Source organism: Hermetia illucens, chromosome 1 (assembly GCF_905115235.1).
Source record: "Hermetia illucens chromosome 1, iHerIll2.2.curated.20191125, whole genome shotgun sequence".
Taxonomy (NCBI): Eukaryota; Metazoa; Arthropoda; class Insecta; order Diptera; family Stratiomyidae; genus Hermetia; species Hermetia illucens.
Window position 1 is genome coordinate 133,953,747 of NC_051849.1, and position 15,039 is coordinate 133,968,785.

The 15,039-nt window shown below is 45.1% G+C and overlaps 1 protein-coding gene across 1 annotated transcript; it reads left to right on the forward strand.

Moving 5' to 3' along the window:
* Nucleotides 1-306: 306 nt before the first annotated feature.
* LOC119661742 lies at nt 307-13,825 on the forward strand. Its single transcript, XM_038071209.1, has 2 exons — nt 307-1,767; nt 11,180-13,825. Exons 1-2 carry the CDS (start codon nt 307-309, stop codon nt 13,823-13,825), a joined length of 4,107 nt encoding a protein of 1,368 aa, XP_037927137.1.
* Nucleotides 13,826-15,039: the final 1,214 nt, after the last annotated feature.

Below are 15,039 nucleotides of genomic sequence, written 5' to 3' on the forward strand. Positions count from 1 at the left end.
GAGGATTATTGCACCTATCCCGGCAGCCATCAACAATTTTAGGATTGTTGACTAGATATCAATTTAAGGATCGATATCTGCCCCAATTTTACATGGTCCGTCGAGCCGGATTTCGGGTCAAGCCAATATTTTCAGGGCGATCATCGAATTTCGCAATGCGACACATTTCTGAAATCAGACATAACCAGACGACGAGAGTTGGTAGCATCTTTGCGGCTGTGCTACAATTGCTTGCACGAGGCTCATACAGTCAGGAACTGCCCATCACGTAAAGGGTGCAAACTGTGTGGAAAAAGGCATAACTCAATGTTACACCAGGCATCGTCGAATAGAGCTGCATCTTCAGCTTTGCCGAATCCAAGACAACAAGTCTCATCGCTGAATGCTATCAACAGTGGCGTCCACATTACGGCTATTCTATTGGCTACAGCAAGGATTCGGGTAAAGGACAATCAAGGAACATTCATTCTTTTGCGTGCATTGGTCGATCAAAGGTCCCAGCGTTCGTTCATCAGTGAAGCTGCGGCGCAACTCTTACGGCTACCACGTCAAGCGACAAATCTGACAATCAGCGGCATCGGGAGTCATTCAACGAGCAGCAAGGGAGCGATATCTGCTCAATGCAAAGAGAAATGGTCGACAAGGTGTTTCAATTTATCTCTTGTCATAGTAAACCATATAACGGACAAGATTCCTCAGTCCAAGACACCATGCAAGATAACTGAATTGAGACAGGAGGACTTAGCTGATTCATCGTATAACATTCCGGGGAAGATCGACGTCCTCCTGGGTGCTGACGTTTATGGCGATCTATTGGAAAAGGGCGTAATCCGGATGAAGAATACCAAAGTTTTGGCTCAAAAAACCAAAATCGGTTGGATCCTGTCCGGGCCTGTCAACCAAGTAATACGAGCATCAGAACCTTCCATCAGTATGGTTAGCATTGAACAGCTAGATGCTGATATACGAAAATTATGGGAACAGGAAGAGTTACCACAAGAGCGAATCCTCACCCTAGAGGAAGCAGACTGCGAGAGGCAGTTCATCCGAACTACTAAGAGGGATCCAAAGTCAGGCCGATACATAGTCAGGCTGCCGATTAAGCCTGATATGAACCCCTCCATCCTGCTGCATCCGTCATTAAAAGACACTGTCATACGCCTCCGCCAGACAGAGGCAAAACTCGAACGGAATCCAGAGCTCAAAGCGCAGTACAATGCATTCCTAAGGGAATATCTGGAATTGGGACATATGAGCGAGGTCCCATCCACAGAAATTTTTTGCAAACACTCATATTACTTGCCACATCATGCTGTAGTTAGAGAGGACAGCACAACTACGAAAGTTCGCGTCGTATTCAATGCGTCCCTTAAAACTTCCTGCGGCACCTCGTTGAACGGTATCCTAATGGTGGGACCAAATACGCAATACACCATCTTTGAAATATTGCTGCGGTGGAGGAGGCATAAATACGCATTGGCTGCTGACATTGAGAAGATGTACCGACAGATACTCGTGGACAGTCGAGACTGCGACTTACTGCGAATTGTTTGGAGACCAGAACCCCAGGGTCCAATAAAGCACTACCGGCTAAAGACAGTAACTTATGGCACCGCCAGTGCTCCCTTCCAAGCAACACGTACCCTACAACAGGTCGCTGAAGACGAGCAATTCACGTCACCATCAGCAAGTGAAAGCATCAAAAAGGACTTCTATGTAGATGACTTGCTGACCGGATCCTCGACCATAGAAGGTGCAGCAAAATTTGTAATGATAGGTGTGGAGATAGGAGATCAAGTCGATCATCCTGAGTGGCCGATAACGACCTAGAGGGCAGAGCTATCTCAAAAAGCTAAACAAATTGGCCAAATTGACCGTGAAGGTCTGCCCACAAAGATTGAAGCTCTATCAAAGCTCTCGGTCGACACGTTCTTGCACGCCTCTGTGCTAGCCAGGCTCGGGAATGTGGGGGGGGTCCTTTGAGCGCTTTGATCCCTCACGCTTCATTACTTAAAACAACGTGTCTTTTCCGATGCGTGGGTCCGCACCGGATTTTAAATTTGACTTTACAAGGGATTTCCCGACGGCCTATCGAATGAAAACCAGAACGCGAGCTAAATTGGAAAATAAAAAAAAAACCGGCTCGACCGCGCGCGTGGAGCCGTAAGTCTCCGGACCCGAGTGCCGCGATCAAGGAGGGGAAGATCCACGACGGATCACCGTCTCGATTGCCGTCTCTTCCGCCTCAGATTTTGTATGAGGCGCGGCCTGTGAGGTTCCCGCCCTTCCTCGACATCCTCCGGCCAGTTATTCGATTAGAGGATGTCCCTTACATATAGGAATTCCGCGGGAGTAAGGAGGAACTAAGGGGAGGAAGTCCTCAAACTACTTCAGATTATTCCATCATTATTTACTTGTTCAGCTTCAATACATAGTAAGACAAAAATTAAAATAAAAATAACTAAAATGTAACACTTAAAAGAAAAGAATCAAATAAAATAAAAATCATAAAATAAAAATTATAAAAAGAAATAGAAGAAGAAAAGAAACTAAACGAATAACTTACTCTGATGTCACTCCGAGCTCGGATTGATGCTTCTATAATAGTATCTATATTTTTCTATAAAATTCAAAATATTAATAATAACACAATATATAGTCCTTAGAAAAAAACTAGCGTTAATTCACTTCCTCTCTATAATTTCGTAATTCACGTTTTATGTGTTTTTCTTTTTTTTTTGTTTATACACAGCGCGGGAATTCCGACACTTTACTTCGGCAGCTAAATATTAACTTAATCATCCGACACTTCAATTATCTGTCTTTTTAATTGTTTTTCTCCTCTTTGCCCTAAATCACTATGCATTTAACACTTGCCAACGATTGAACAATTTTTAACGATTTGAACTTATCCACGGAATCTTTGTTTACAATGCCCTTGCGTTAGGGCTTAGCACGATATGGTTTTCGTTTTCTTCGGATTCAATTCTTTTCCTTTGCTCGCGAAAAATCTTCACAACTCCGGATCTTCTTCTCTTCTCCCAGACTTTCTCTCCTCTTTCTTTAAATCTCCCTTTATCAAAATTGAATTCCGTTCCTCTTCCTCGATTCTCTAGCCAAAACCCGCTGCTTCTTTTCCTCTGTCTTCCACTCAACCTCCAAAACCAATCTCCCCTTTTATCAAAATTCAATTCCGTTCCTCCTCCTCGATTCTCTAGCCCAAAAACTGTTCCACCCAGCAACATTCTCCTGTGCTTTGTTCGTGCACCGCTTCTATTCCCGCTACATAGCCTTTCTCACTCGGCAATGTTGCGGCAACATGCGCATGCGCCTGCAGATGCGGCAAATCATTCGCCTCCTGTCAAGATCAATTCGCTCGAATGCATTGAATAATGTGCAATCTGCGGCGAACATTAAGGCAATTGCACACTATTAAATGCATTGTTTAAGCAAATTAATTAAGAAAGAGCCGAATGAAATTCCGCTCCCGTTGCGCAGCCGCGGTCACTACAGGGCAGCTGGGTTTTCGAGACCCGCTCGAGGAAAGAAAGCTGAAGACCAGTGAGGGCCTCACTGCTGATAGCGGCTGAGTGTTGGCGCTTACGAGGAAAGGTAGACCGAGATCCAAACCCACATTAGGCCTTGAGGTCCTTCGCGTGAGCGATGCCCAGGTTACGACCCTCCATGTCCTCCAGCTCGTATTGAACCGTTCCGACTCGACCGATGACCTTCGCCTTCACGAACTTCTGATCCAATTTGGCATTATATCGTTTTGCTGCACTGCTTAAGTTGAAGAGCCGTTTATACACGATATCTCCGACCTGAAATTCACGAGCTCGGGATCGCAAGTTGTAACCCCTTTCCTGTGTCTCTCTTGCCTGGAGGATTCGCCCTTGAACCTCTGCTCTCAGAATAGCAAGTTTATCCTGAGAACAGATCTCCAAGGTCGCATCAGGCAAGGCGTTCAGGCGTCGTAAAAGGGCGTAGGTACTCCCATGGGTGACCATGCTTTGCCCAAAAACGACGTGATAGGGTGATGTCCCTATCGAGACGTGTTTCGCTGAACGCAAGGCACAGTTGATGGATGACAACTTGTTATCCCAATCTCTTTGATCAGGACCGATATAAGCGCGTATAGCAGCCAACAGTGAGCGATTTACTCGCTCCGAGGCGTTTGCCTGCGGGGAGTATAAAGCGGTGTAAATGTGTTGAATGCCATACTGGTTCAGAAGATCGTTGAAAGCCACGGATTTGAACTGTACCCCATTATCAGATGTGATCGACTCAGGGATTCCAAACACATGAAAGATTCTCTTCTCCAAGTATTCGGTCAGCACGTTTGCGGTAAACCGTTTAATCGGCTCCACAAATGAAAACTTTGAGAGAGAATCGAGAACGACTATTGCTCCGATATTTCCGGCGCGAGATCTGGGGTATGGGCCGATCAAATCGATATACAAACGTTGAAATACCCGATCGGAGATGAGCGCTTTTCCCATTAGAGGTTGGAGCGTTTGGTTGGGAGCTTTTGACGTCTTGCACGTTTCACAATTACGGATATAGTCCTTGACCTGGGAAACCATTTTAGGCCAATAAAACCACAACCGCAGTCTACCCAAGGTTTTACCAACCCCCCCATGTGCACTCAAAGGATGATCATGGGCACGGGTGATCACCTCCATCGTCAGCTCCTCCGGAATCCAAAGCTTCCAAGCCTGTTGTTCCTGCATCTCATCTCCTGAAGCATGATTGGTTCGTTTGTATACCAATCCATCGCATACCTGCAGATCAGGGAGTTTGTTGGAATTCTCCCTAATACGCTCTATTAATTGCAAATAGTTCACAGACCGAAAATGTGGTGAATTAAAATCCACGTCTGCGTTGTTCCCACTTCTCTCCAAAGCATCCACCTCCGCTGGTGAATACATTCGAGATAGAGAATCCGGGACCAGATGTTGTGATCCCTTTCTGTGTTTAATGATGAACGAGAATCCTTGAAGCTTCAATGCCCATCTGGCCAGTCTGCCGTGAAGGTCGGACTGGTTCATCTGCCATTTGAGCGAAGCGTGGTCAGTTACCACTTCGAATGTTGTGCCTTCGACATACGCTCGGAATTTGCGCACTGCCTCCACCGCTGCCAGACATTCCTGCTCAGTGACAGTGTAGTTTCGCTGAGGCTGTGTAAGCTTCTTCGACATATACGCTATAGGAACTTCATGTCCCTCCTCTGTATTCTGCATCAGCACCGCTCCTATACCATGTTGACTTGCGTCACAATGTATGGCGAAAGGCTTGGAGAAGTCGGGGCTGTGCAGAACTGGAGCCGAGGAGAGACTCGTTTTCAGAGCGTCGAAGGCCGAGATTACTTCCTCAGACCAGCAAAACTGACGCTTCTTCTGAAGCATGTCTGTCAACGGTGCAGTCAGCGAAGCGTAATTTGGCACAAATCGCTGATACCACCCACACATCCCAAGAAACCGCCGCAGTTGCCTGACGGTTTTCGGCCGCGGAAAATCTTTGATGGCGTGTACCTTGTCGGGATCGGTACAAATCGTCCCGTTACCGATGATGTGCCCCAAGTATCGAACTTCCTTCATGACAAACTTGCTCTTCCGGATGTTCAACGTCAAGCCAGCGCGTCTCATACAGAGAGCCACTTCGCTTAAGAGCAGCAGGTGCTGGTCGAAGGTCTCTGTAATAAGCAGCAAGTCATCTAAATATACAAAGACTTGATGACGTAAGTGAGCAGGGATGACCTTATCCATCAGTCGCTGCATGGTTTGAGGTGCATTGCAGAGCCCAAACGGCATGCTCACAAACTGATAGAGTGGCCGACCTGGGACGGTGAAGGCAGTCTTATCCTTGGACGCCTCATCCAGAGGAATTTGCCAGAACGCATCCTTCAGATCTAAACTGGTAATGAATCTAGCCTTCGGGAGACGACTGAAAATCCCCTCGATGAGAGGTAAAGGATAAGCGTCCTTCACTGTTACACTATTCACTTTACGTGCATCAAGGCAAAGTCGCACTTTACCAGGTTTCACCACAAGGGTAACTGGCGAAGACCAGGCGCTTTGCGATTCTTCGATGACTCCCAAAGCCAGCATCCTATCAATCTCTTCGTAGAGGAGCTTTTCGATGGCGGGAGAGACTGAGAAGTGTCTCTGTTTAATCGGTTTGTTACCGCCGACATCGATGATGTGTGTCGTGAGACTTGTACGTCCTAAGCCCTCCGACTCGAAAGATGGAAAACTGCCAATGACAGCCTCGAGCCTTGCTCGCTGGTGTGTCGTCAACTGGTGTTGATTGACGTTCTCAACATTTTCGATAGAACAAATGGAAGGTACAAATAAGTCCTGTGCGAGATCGAACTTGCGCACAAAATCAGCTCCAAGGTAAAGATTTTGCGTTAACGACGGGATAAGGAGGAACGACATCGATTCCGTCCGATCACGAAACGTGATGTCAGCTGACACTCTGCCTACTGTCGAGTGGCTAGTCCCGTCAGCTGTCCTGAGATCGATGCGTAATCTCTCCCACTTGTACCGACCGTCGTTAATAATTTTCCGGGCGAAATCCGAAGCTAGGCAACTTACAGTGGCTCCGGTATCAATCAGTCCTGAAACACGTTCACCCAAGTCTGCGACATCCGCATACGGGCGAATATCATTATTGGGCCGACTCGTGAGAATGGCAGAGTAGTAAAGACGACGGTTGCGCATTATTCGCATCCAATAATGGCGTAAGCGAAGAGTTGAGCGCTTCGGTTTTTTCGTCGCCATCTCTGCTACTCCGAAGATCCGTTCTCTGGCCGCTTGATATTGTTGCAGTCTTACGTGCAACGGCCTCAGAACCGAAAGCATCGGTTTTCTTGACATAATTGGTGGTGGGGTCAAATCCGGGTAGGTTAAATCTGGTTTATCGGACCGCTTCAACACGGTAACCTTCGGACTTACTGTGGAAGACGTTGTCGCAACGCCTGCGCAGTCACGTGCGTCCAATGCAGGAACGCCCTGATGACTGGGGCTGGGCTCTGGAACTCGACAATTTGGACATACGGGCTTACGAGTGTTCGGGCGCCCGCAACCGAAACAAAAGACTTTGGGATCTTCCCAACAGTCTTCAAATAAATGTCCAATCTGCCGACAATTCCAGCAGACCAAGTCCAAATCACGATTCTGAATCTCAGACTGAGGATTTCCTGAGATGTTCTTTATGTCAACACCCTCTTCAGATTCAGCAGAATAGCTGTGTAATTGGTGAGAGAACCTGCTTGAGAGACGCTCCTCTAAAATTTCACTCTGCTGCACTAATTTACGCAGCTCGCGAACCGTACTAGGCGGAAAATAGAGAAGTTGCCTCTGAACGTCGGGTTTCAGCCCACGACGTAGCAACTCTACCAATTTCTCTTCCGTTAAGGAATTTTCTAGCCTATTTGCAAGCGAACGCACAGCTTTATAGTAACTGTCGAAATATTCGGATGGACCTTGCATGCGCTCCCTCATCAGTTCAAGGATATCCCAGTCATCTAGAGAATCCTTAAACTCATGGCGAAGAGCCTCACGAAAAGAGGTCCACTCGATTCGTCCGACAGACTGGTGATAGTCCCAGTACCAATCTGCTGCTCTGTCTCTGAGAAGGGTGTGTACATAAGTACACAGCAGGCCAAAATCCCCCTGTAAGGTTGTGTTGGTCAAAGCCTCCACGCGGAACAAGAATTGGTTGATGGGCAAAGTTTTTGATGTGCCATCAAAAACCAAGTCCCAGGATGCCAAAATTGAATACACACGATCCGCTGACATGGTACTAAGCGATCGTGCCTGGCATCCATACGGCGAATCGTCATCGTCAGAAACAGTAAAATCGTACATATAGTCGAGTCCGGATCTGTCGTCATGTCGTTGAAAGTTCTCGGATCCGGACCTATCGTCAAGTCCGTAAAAACCAATGTCACGTCTTTGGTCATGTATGTAAAAATTGTCGTTATTCTGTCCATAGTCACGTCTGTCCGCAAAATGTACTGCACGAGTTGAAGCAGGCTGATGTTGAGCTGCCTGATGCACTGAGTGCGTGTTCTGGTTCGAGTCTCGAAGCGCAGCAAATTGCTCTCGAACCAATCCTTCTACTCGTGAAGCGTCCGTCGCCCTAGCATCCCGCGTGGAAGGATCAACCCAACCCACAGGATCTCTCCTCGCCGCCTCATGCCACCGTCAGTCATCACGGCGTGCTGGCAGGTCAAGCTCAGCTGAACTCCATTGACCTGGAGGTAGCGTGGAAGGAAGGCGATAAAGGTCGCGAGACCCGTGATCTCGTCGATGAGACATATCGTAAAAAAAAATTTAAAAAAAAATAAAATTGGAAACGACCAAAAGGAAGTCCAAGAAAAAAGAAAAAGGAAAAAAAAGCGAAAAGAAAAAAAACGAAGTATAGAAAAGAAGCAAAAAAAAAATTAAAATAGTTGACTGAATCGAAAAGAAAAAGAAGCAAAACAAAACAAGGCAAAAGAAAGAAAACAGCGAAAAAGAAGAAAGAAAAAAAAATGTATTACGAGGACTCCTCTCTCTCTAAATGTTCACTCCATATTCAACTCCCGCAGAACTCACGGATGACCAAAAAGCCATCCCAACCTCATAAACTTTTTTCACATCTGCGTGCAGAAAACTTCCACACACAGTGTTTTTCATGAAGAGACAACAATCGAGTTGCTCCCCGTCGCAGAATATTAAATAAAAAGAACAAGCAAAAAGGGAACGCGAGAATTCAATCTTCCTCGTCTGGAGTCAGAGAACAAAGTGAAGATGAATCATTGAGGACGGAACGGCACAGCATATAGCCGACTACCTCCGTATTCCATCAAGGATCCATCTCACCCGTCACTTCATCCCTACAAAGAAGAAAGAATATTTAATTTTCTTCAAAATTCCGAAACGAAGAGATAGCCATTTCACATAAAGGTAGGGAAGGACACTCCTCAGAAGCTCGGACGGCAATACCTTTCAGCTTATAGCCGCAAAGGCCCGTAGATCCAGAGGCTCCTGGGAGGCAATCACCTACGAGACGTTAAGTCTCAAGACAAACACAACAAACGACTAGCTCTTTTGGTATTCTACCAAGGATAGGGCAGGAAACTCTACGTTATAAGGTGGGAAAGGAAATTGAGGCTTAGGAACACTTGCTTCCGGGGAAAAAGGCGTGAAACCTAAGACTAGAAATCTGAAGACAAGTGTACGTGGAGCCTAGCCGGGAACAATATTGAGAATCTATTGATTCTCTATCCGACACCACCAAACGAAGTTGTGAGCCGGAATAGGCTATCTTCCACTTGATTCAGGAAACCTGTAAATAATAAATTAAGCCTGAATCCAGGAAATGTTGGGCCCCACGTTGGGCGCCATTTGTAATGATAGGTGTGGAGATAGGAGATCAAGTCGATCATCCTGAGTGGCCGATAACGACCTAGAGGGCAGAGCTATCTCAAAAAGCTAAACAAATTGGCCAAATTGACCGTGAAGGTCTGCCCACAAAGATTGAAGCTCTATCAAAGCTCTCGGTCGACACGTTCTTGCACGCCTCTGTGCTAGCCAGGCTCGGGAATGTGGGGGGGGTCCTTTGAGCGCTTTGATCCCTCACGCTTCATTACTTAAAACAACGTGTCTTTTCCGATGCGTGGGTCCGCACCGGATTTTAAATTTGACTTTACAAGGGATTTCCCGACGGCCTATCGAATGAAAACCAGAACGCGAGCTAAATTGGAAAATAAAAAAAAAACCGGCTCGACCGCGCGCGTGGAGCCGTAAGTCTCCGGACCCGAGTGCCGCGATCAAGGAGGGGAAGATCCACGACGGATCACCGTCTCGATTGCCGTCTCTTCCGCCTCAGATTTTGTATGAGGCGCGGCCTGTGAGGTTCCCGCCCTTCCTCGACATCCTCCGGCCAGTTATTCGATTAGAGGATGTCCCTTACATATAGGAATTCCGCGGGAGTAAGGAGGAACTAAGGGGAGGAAGTCCTCAAACTACTTCAGATTATTCCATCATTATTTACTTGTTCAGCTTCAATACATAGTAAGACAAAAATTAAAATAAAAATAACTAAAATGTAACACTTAAAAGAAAAGAATCAAATAAAATAAAATAAATCATAAAATAAAAATTATAAAAAGAAATAGAAGAAGAAAAGAAACTAAACGAATAACTTACTCTGATGTCACTCCGAGCTCGGATTGATGCTTCTATAATAGTATCTATATTTTTTTATAAAATTCAAAATATTAATAATAACACAATATATAGTCCTTAGAAAAAAACTAGCGTTAATTCACTTCCTCTCTATAATTTCGTAATTCACGTTTTATGTGTTTTTCTTTTTTTTTGTTTATACACAGCGCGGGAATTCCGACACTTTACTTCGGCAGCTAAATATTAACTTAATCATCCGACACTTCAATTATCTGTCTTTTTAATTGTTTTTCTCCTCTTTGCCCTAAATCACTATGCATTTAACACTTGCCAACGATTGAACAATTTTTAACGATTTGAACTTATCCACGGAATCTTTGTTTACAATGCCCTTGCGTTAGGGCTTAGCACGATATGGTTTTCGTTTTCTTCGGATTCAATTCTTTTCCTTTGCTCGCGAAAAATCTTCACACCTCCGGATCTTCTTCTCTTCTCCCAGACTTTCTCTCCTCTTTCTTTAAATCTCCCTTTATCAAAATTGAATTCCGTTCCTCTTCCTCGATTCTCTAGCCAAAACCCGCTGCTTCTTTTCCTCTGTCTTCCACTCAACCTCCAAAACCAATCTCCCCTTTTATCAAAATTCAATTCCGTTCCTCCTCCTCGATTCTCTAGCCCAAAAACTGTTCCACCCAGCAACATTCTCCTGTGCTTTGTTCGTGCACCGCTTCTATTCCCGCTACATAGCCTTTCTCACTCGGCAATGTTGCGGCAACATGCGCATACGCCTGCAGATGCGGCAAATCATTCGCCTCCTGTCAAGATCAATTCGCTCGAATGCATTGAATAATGTGCAATCTGCGGCGAACATTAAGGCAATTGCACACTATTAAATGCATTGTTTAAGCAAATTAATTAAGAAAGAGCCGAATGAAATTCCGCTCCCGTCGCGCAGCCGCGGTCACTACAAATTGCAAAACGATATTGTGAACGTTCTCAAAAAGGCTGGATTTAACATTCGAAAATGGTCCACGAATTATGAGGAGGTTCTGAAACATGTAAGCACCGCTGACCGGGAAACGTCTGACGTAGTCAACATCAATCTAGAAAACACCGTCAAGACATTGGGTTTGCAATGGATTCCTAAAGACGACATATTCACCTTTAAAGTGAAACTGCCTCATATCTCAGCGAACGAGCCAGTTACGAAACGAATAATTACATCCAATGCTGCAAGATTATTCGATCCGCTTGGTTGGATCCAGCCCATCATAATAGTTAGCAAGATATTTATCCAAAGGTTGTGGCTACAGAAACTGGATTGGGATAAGCCCGTACCTGACCAGTTGAAAATCGAGTGGCTGACCTACATGAAGGAATGGCCAGCGTTATCACAACTTCAAATACCACGATACATACAGACGTCTGATCGCTGGAAGGTAGAACTCCATGGTTTCTGCGACGCGTCAATGGCAGCTTTTGCAGCGGTGATTTACGTTCGAGTAATACATCCAGATGGCACGCTATCTACGAACATATTAACAGCGAAATCGAAAGTGGCACCTTTAAAAGTACAGTCAGTGCCCCGGCTAGAATTGAACGGTGCCGTCCTACTATGCAGATTGATGAAACACGTGAAGCAAGCTTGCGAATTCCTTGCCGACACAGCTGAATTTTACTGGACGGATTCAACCATTGTTCTCGCTTGGTTGAGTGATCACCCAGCCAGGTGGAAAACGTTCGTGGCAAATAGGGTGAGCGAAATACAGGCTACGAGCAACTCTAGTCAATGGAGACACGTCGATACAGAGTGGAACCCGGCAGACATAGCGTCACGGGGAGTGACTGCTTCTCAACTCCTCAAAAGCGATTTGTGGTGGAACGGACCCGAGTGGCTGCAACACAAACCAATCAACTACTCGTCAAAGGCAATCGACATTACCACGACACTCGAGAGGAAGCCTGAGACCTCTTGCAAAGTTGCGAAGGTTGCGAAGTTCACGTTCGACGATAGTATACTGGGGAGGTACTCTGACTTCGCAAAACTGATTAGAATTGTGGCATATTGCCTTCGCTTTAAGTCACCAACTATTGCGAAACCTGCAACCCTGACAACTTCAGAACTCAACAATGCTGAAATGGCATGTGTACGGCTATCACAAGCATTATCTTTCAAAGATGAGATAGAAAGGTTGGACAAGGGACAACCAGTTCCAGCCACTTCAAAATTATTCCAGCTGACACCGTTCACTGATGCTGAGGGGATCCTCAGGGTGGGCGGAAGACTGCGACACTCACTATTATCGGACGATCGTAAGCATCCAGTGATTCTAAGTCCTGTCTGCAAGTTGTCCGAATTGATCGTAAGAGCATACCATTTGCGCACTTTGCATGGAGGCAATCAAGTAACCCAAGCAGCAATCAGAAGACAGTACTGGATATTGCAGTCTTCGAAATTGGTAAAAACATGCATCCACAAATGCATAACCTGTTTTAAATCAAACGCAAAGCCAGGAGAACAGTTAATGGGAGCGTTACCTGAAGCACGAGTCACCCCTGGAAGAGCCTTCAAAACCTGCGGACTGGATTTTGCCGGACCAATACAACTAAAATGGTCATCGGGCAGAGGCGCTAAAACGATGAAATCCTATATAGCCCTCTTTATCTGCTTGAAGACCAAAGCCATTCACTTGGAGGTTGTGAGTGATCTCTCTGGACAAGCGTGTCTTGCAGCAATCAAACGATTTGTGTCCCGGCGCGGTTTGTGCTCGGATTTGTATTCTGATTGTGGTACAAATTTCGTAGCAGCCAGTAAAGAAATAAAACACCAGTTCATACAGATGATGAAAACAGTTCAGTCCACGGTAGCTAACGACAAAATCACCTGGCACTTCATACCCCCGAGCAGTCCTCATTTCGGAGGATTATGGGAAGCTGGGGTGAAGTCAGTCAAACTGCACCTGCAGAAAGTAATCGGTGACAGCTTGTTAACAATGGAGGAAATGTACACGGTTCTCACCCAGATCGAAGCAGTTCTTAATAGTCGGCCTCTCATGCCCATCAGCGACGATGTTAATGATCTGGAAGCACTCACTCCCGCGCATTTTTTGATTGGCGAACCACTCATATCAATCCCGCAAGAAACCCCGAACGAAGAATTAAACCTGCTGAAAAAATGGAAGCTGACACAGCAAATTGTAAAACAATTTTGGAACCGGTGGTCAGACGAGTTCATCTCAAGGTTGCAACAAAGGCCAAAATGGATGAAGACAAAGCCAAACCTGGAACCCGGACAACTGGTATTGGTCAAGAGCGAGAGTTATCCTCCATCAAAGTGGCCATTAGCTCGTATCACTGAGGTTCATCCTGGTGCAGACGGTCTAGTTCGCGTAGCAACAATTAAATTACATGGCCGTATTACCAAGAGACCCATCGTCAAGTTAGCGGCTCTACCTATTGAAGACCACCATCCAGTGAGCATTCCAGAGGGCTCTAACGAAAATGAACATGCCTCCGCGAACAAACAGGACAGTCAACCCACTAAAGTCAACCGGAAACGAAGATTTCAGCCAACAATTACAAGAGTGAAATCAAACGATGCAACTTCCGCTTCCCACCACAAAATAATACGACATACCGTGAACAAGTGAACAAATTAAATGTGAACTAAATTATGCTAATGCTAATAAATATTCATCAAATACAACCAATTTCTCAATTTTGTAATATGTACTTTAGACGTGTTCGAATCATACAAAATAACATAATAGCAGTGCAGCTAAAATTAATAAGTGCATCGACACATTGGTCTACTTTCGCACAAGTCATTAGTAATTACGTTAACATAATAGCAATTCAAAGAAAAAATGTTGAACATGCGCTTGTGCCAGAAGCGAATCAATAGGTCATGTAAACAAAAATGTGTCAATTGTAAATTGCTAAATGGTCATGTAAACAAAAATGTAAATTGCTTAGTTATAAGATTTCTTTTATAAAAACGAAGTGATAGTAATAAACGGGGGGACAAGCCAAAGTAAAGTGAAACCAGTAGTTTCTTCTTGCTTCCTCCAGCGTACAATAATTTGAGGATTATTGCACCTATCCCGGCAGCCATCAACAATTTTAGGATTGTTGACTAGATATCAATTTAAGGATTGATATCTGCCCCAATTTTACACATCTAATTCAACTTTTGTGCTGACTCCACTGGCAGTCATATTTTGGCCGTTTAAGTACGGCCATAAGCTTTTCTTAGGCTCCAGATAGATTGTTCGCTGAATTCCTCCAACTTAAATTGTTGCTTTAAGGCAGTGCAGATCTCTCCTCTGGGAGATCCTACCACTGTATATAGATCTGATGTTTTTGGGAACGAGCCTTGACATTCTCCCCAAGCGAGTTTATAACTTGGTTACGAAAGCCGTCAGTTTTTCCTACGCTGGATTTTTTCAGCTCAAACATGAGATCCCCTCTCTGGGTCCTCCGGATTTTGCTGACATTTCCCTCTAGGTCTTTTAGGTTGGGGTTAGATTTCACCGTTTCCAGTATCTTCGCGTACGTTACATTTCCTTTGCTGGAGATTGCAATTTCCTCCGGGCGAATTCGCACCTTTGATTCCCTGTTTCTTTTTTCGTTCACGGCCTTAGTCTAGCCACCGTTCTTATTTTCCTTCGGTTTCGCTTCTTTAGCCGACATTCCTATTTTGGGCAATTCGCCCCTTCTGAACTTATAGTTCAGTTTGTTCCTTGTTATCCATATATCCATATATTCTTATCCATATAAATATGTGTAAACACAAAACCTTATTAAAATCTGTTTGTCTGTCTGACGGTCACATGCATTTTTATCGGGGACGGTTATAGCGATT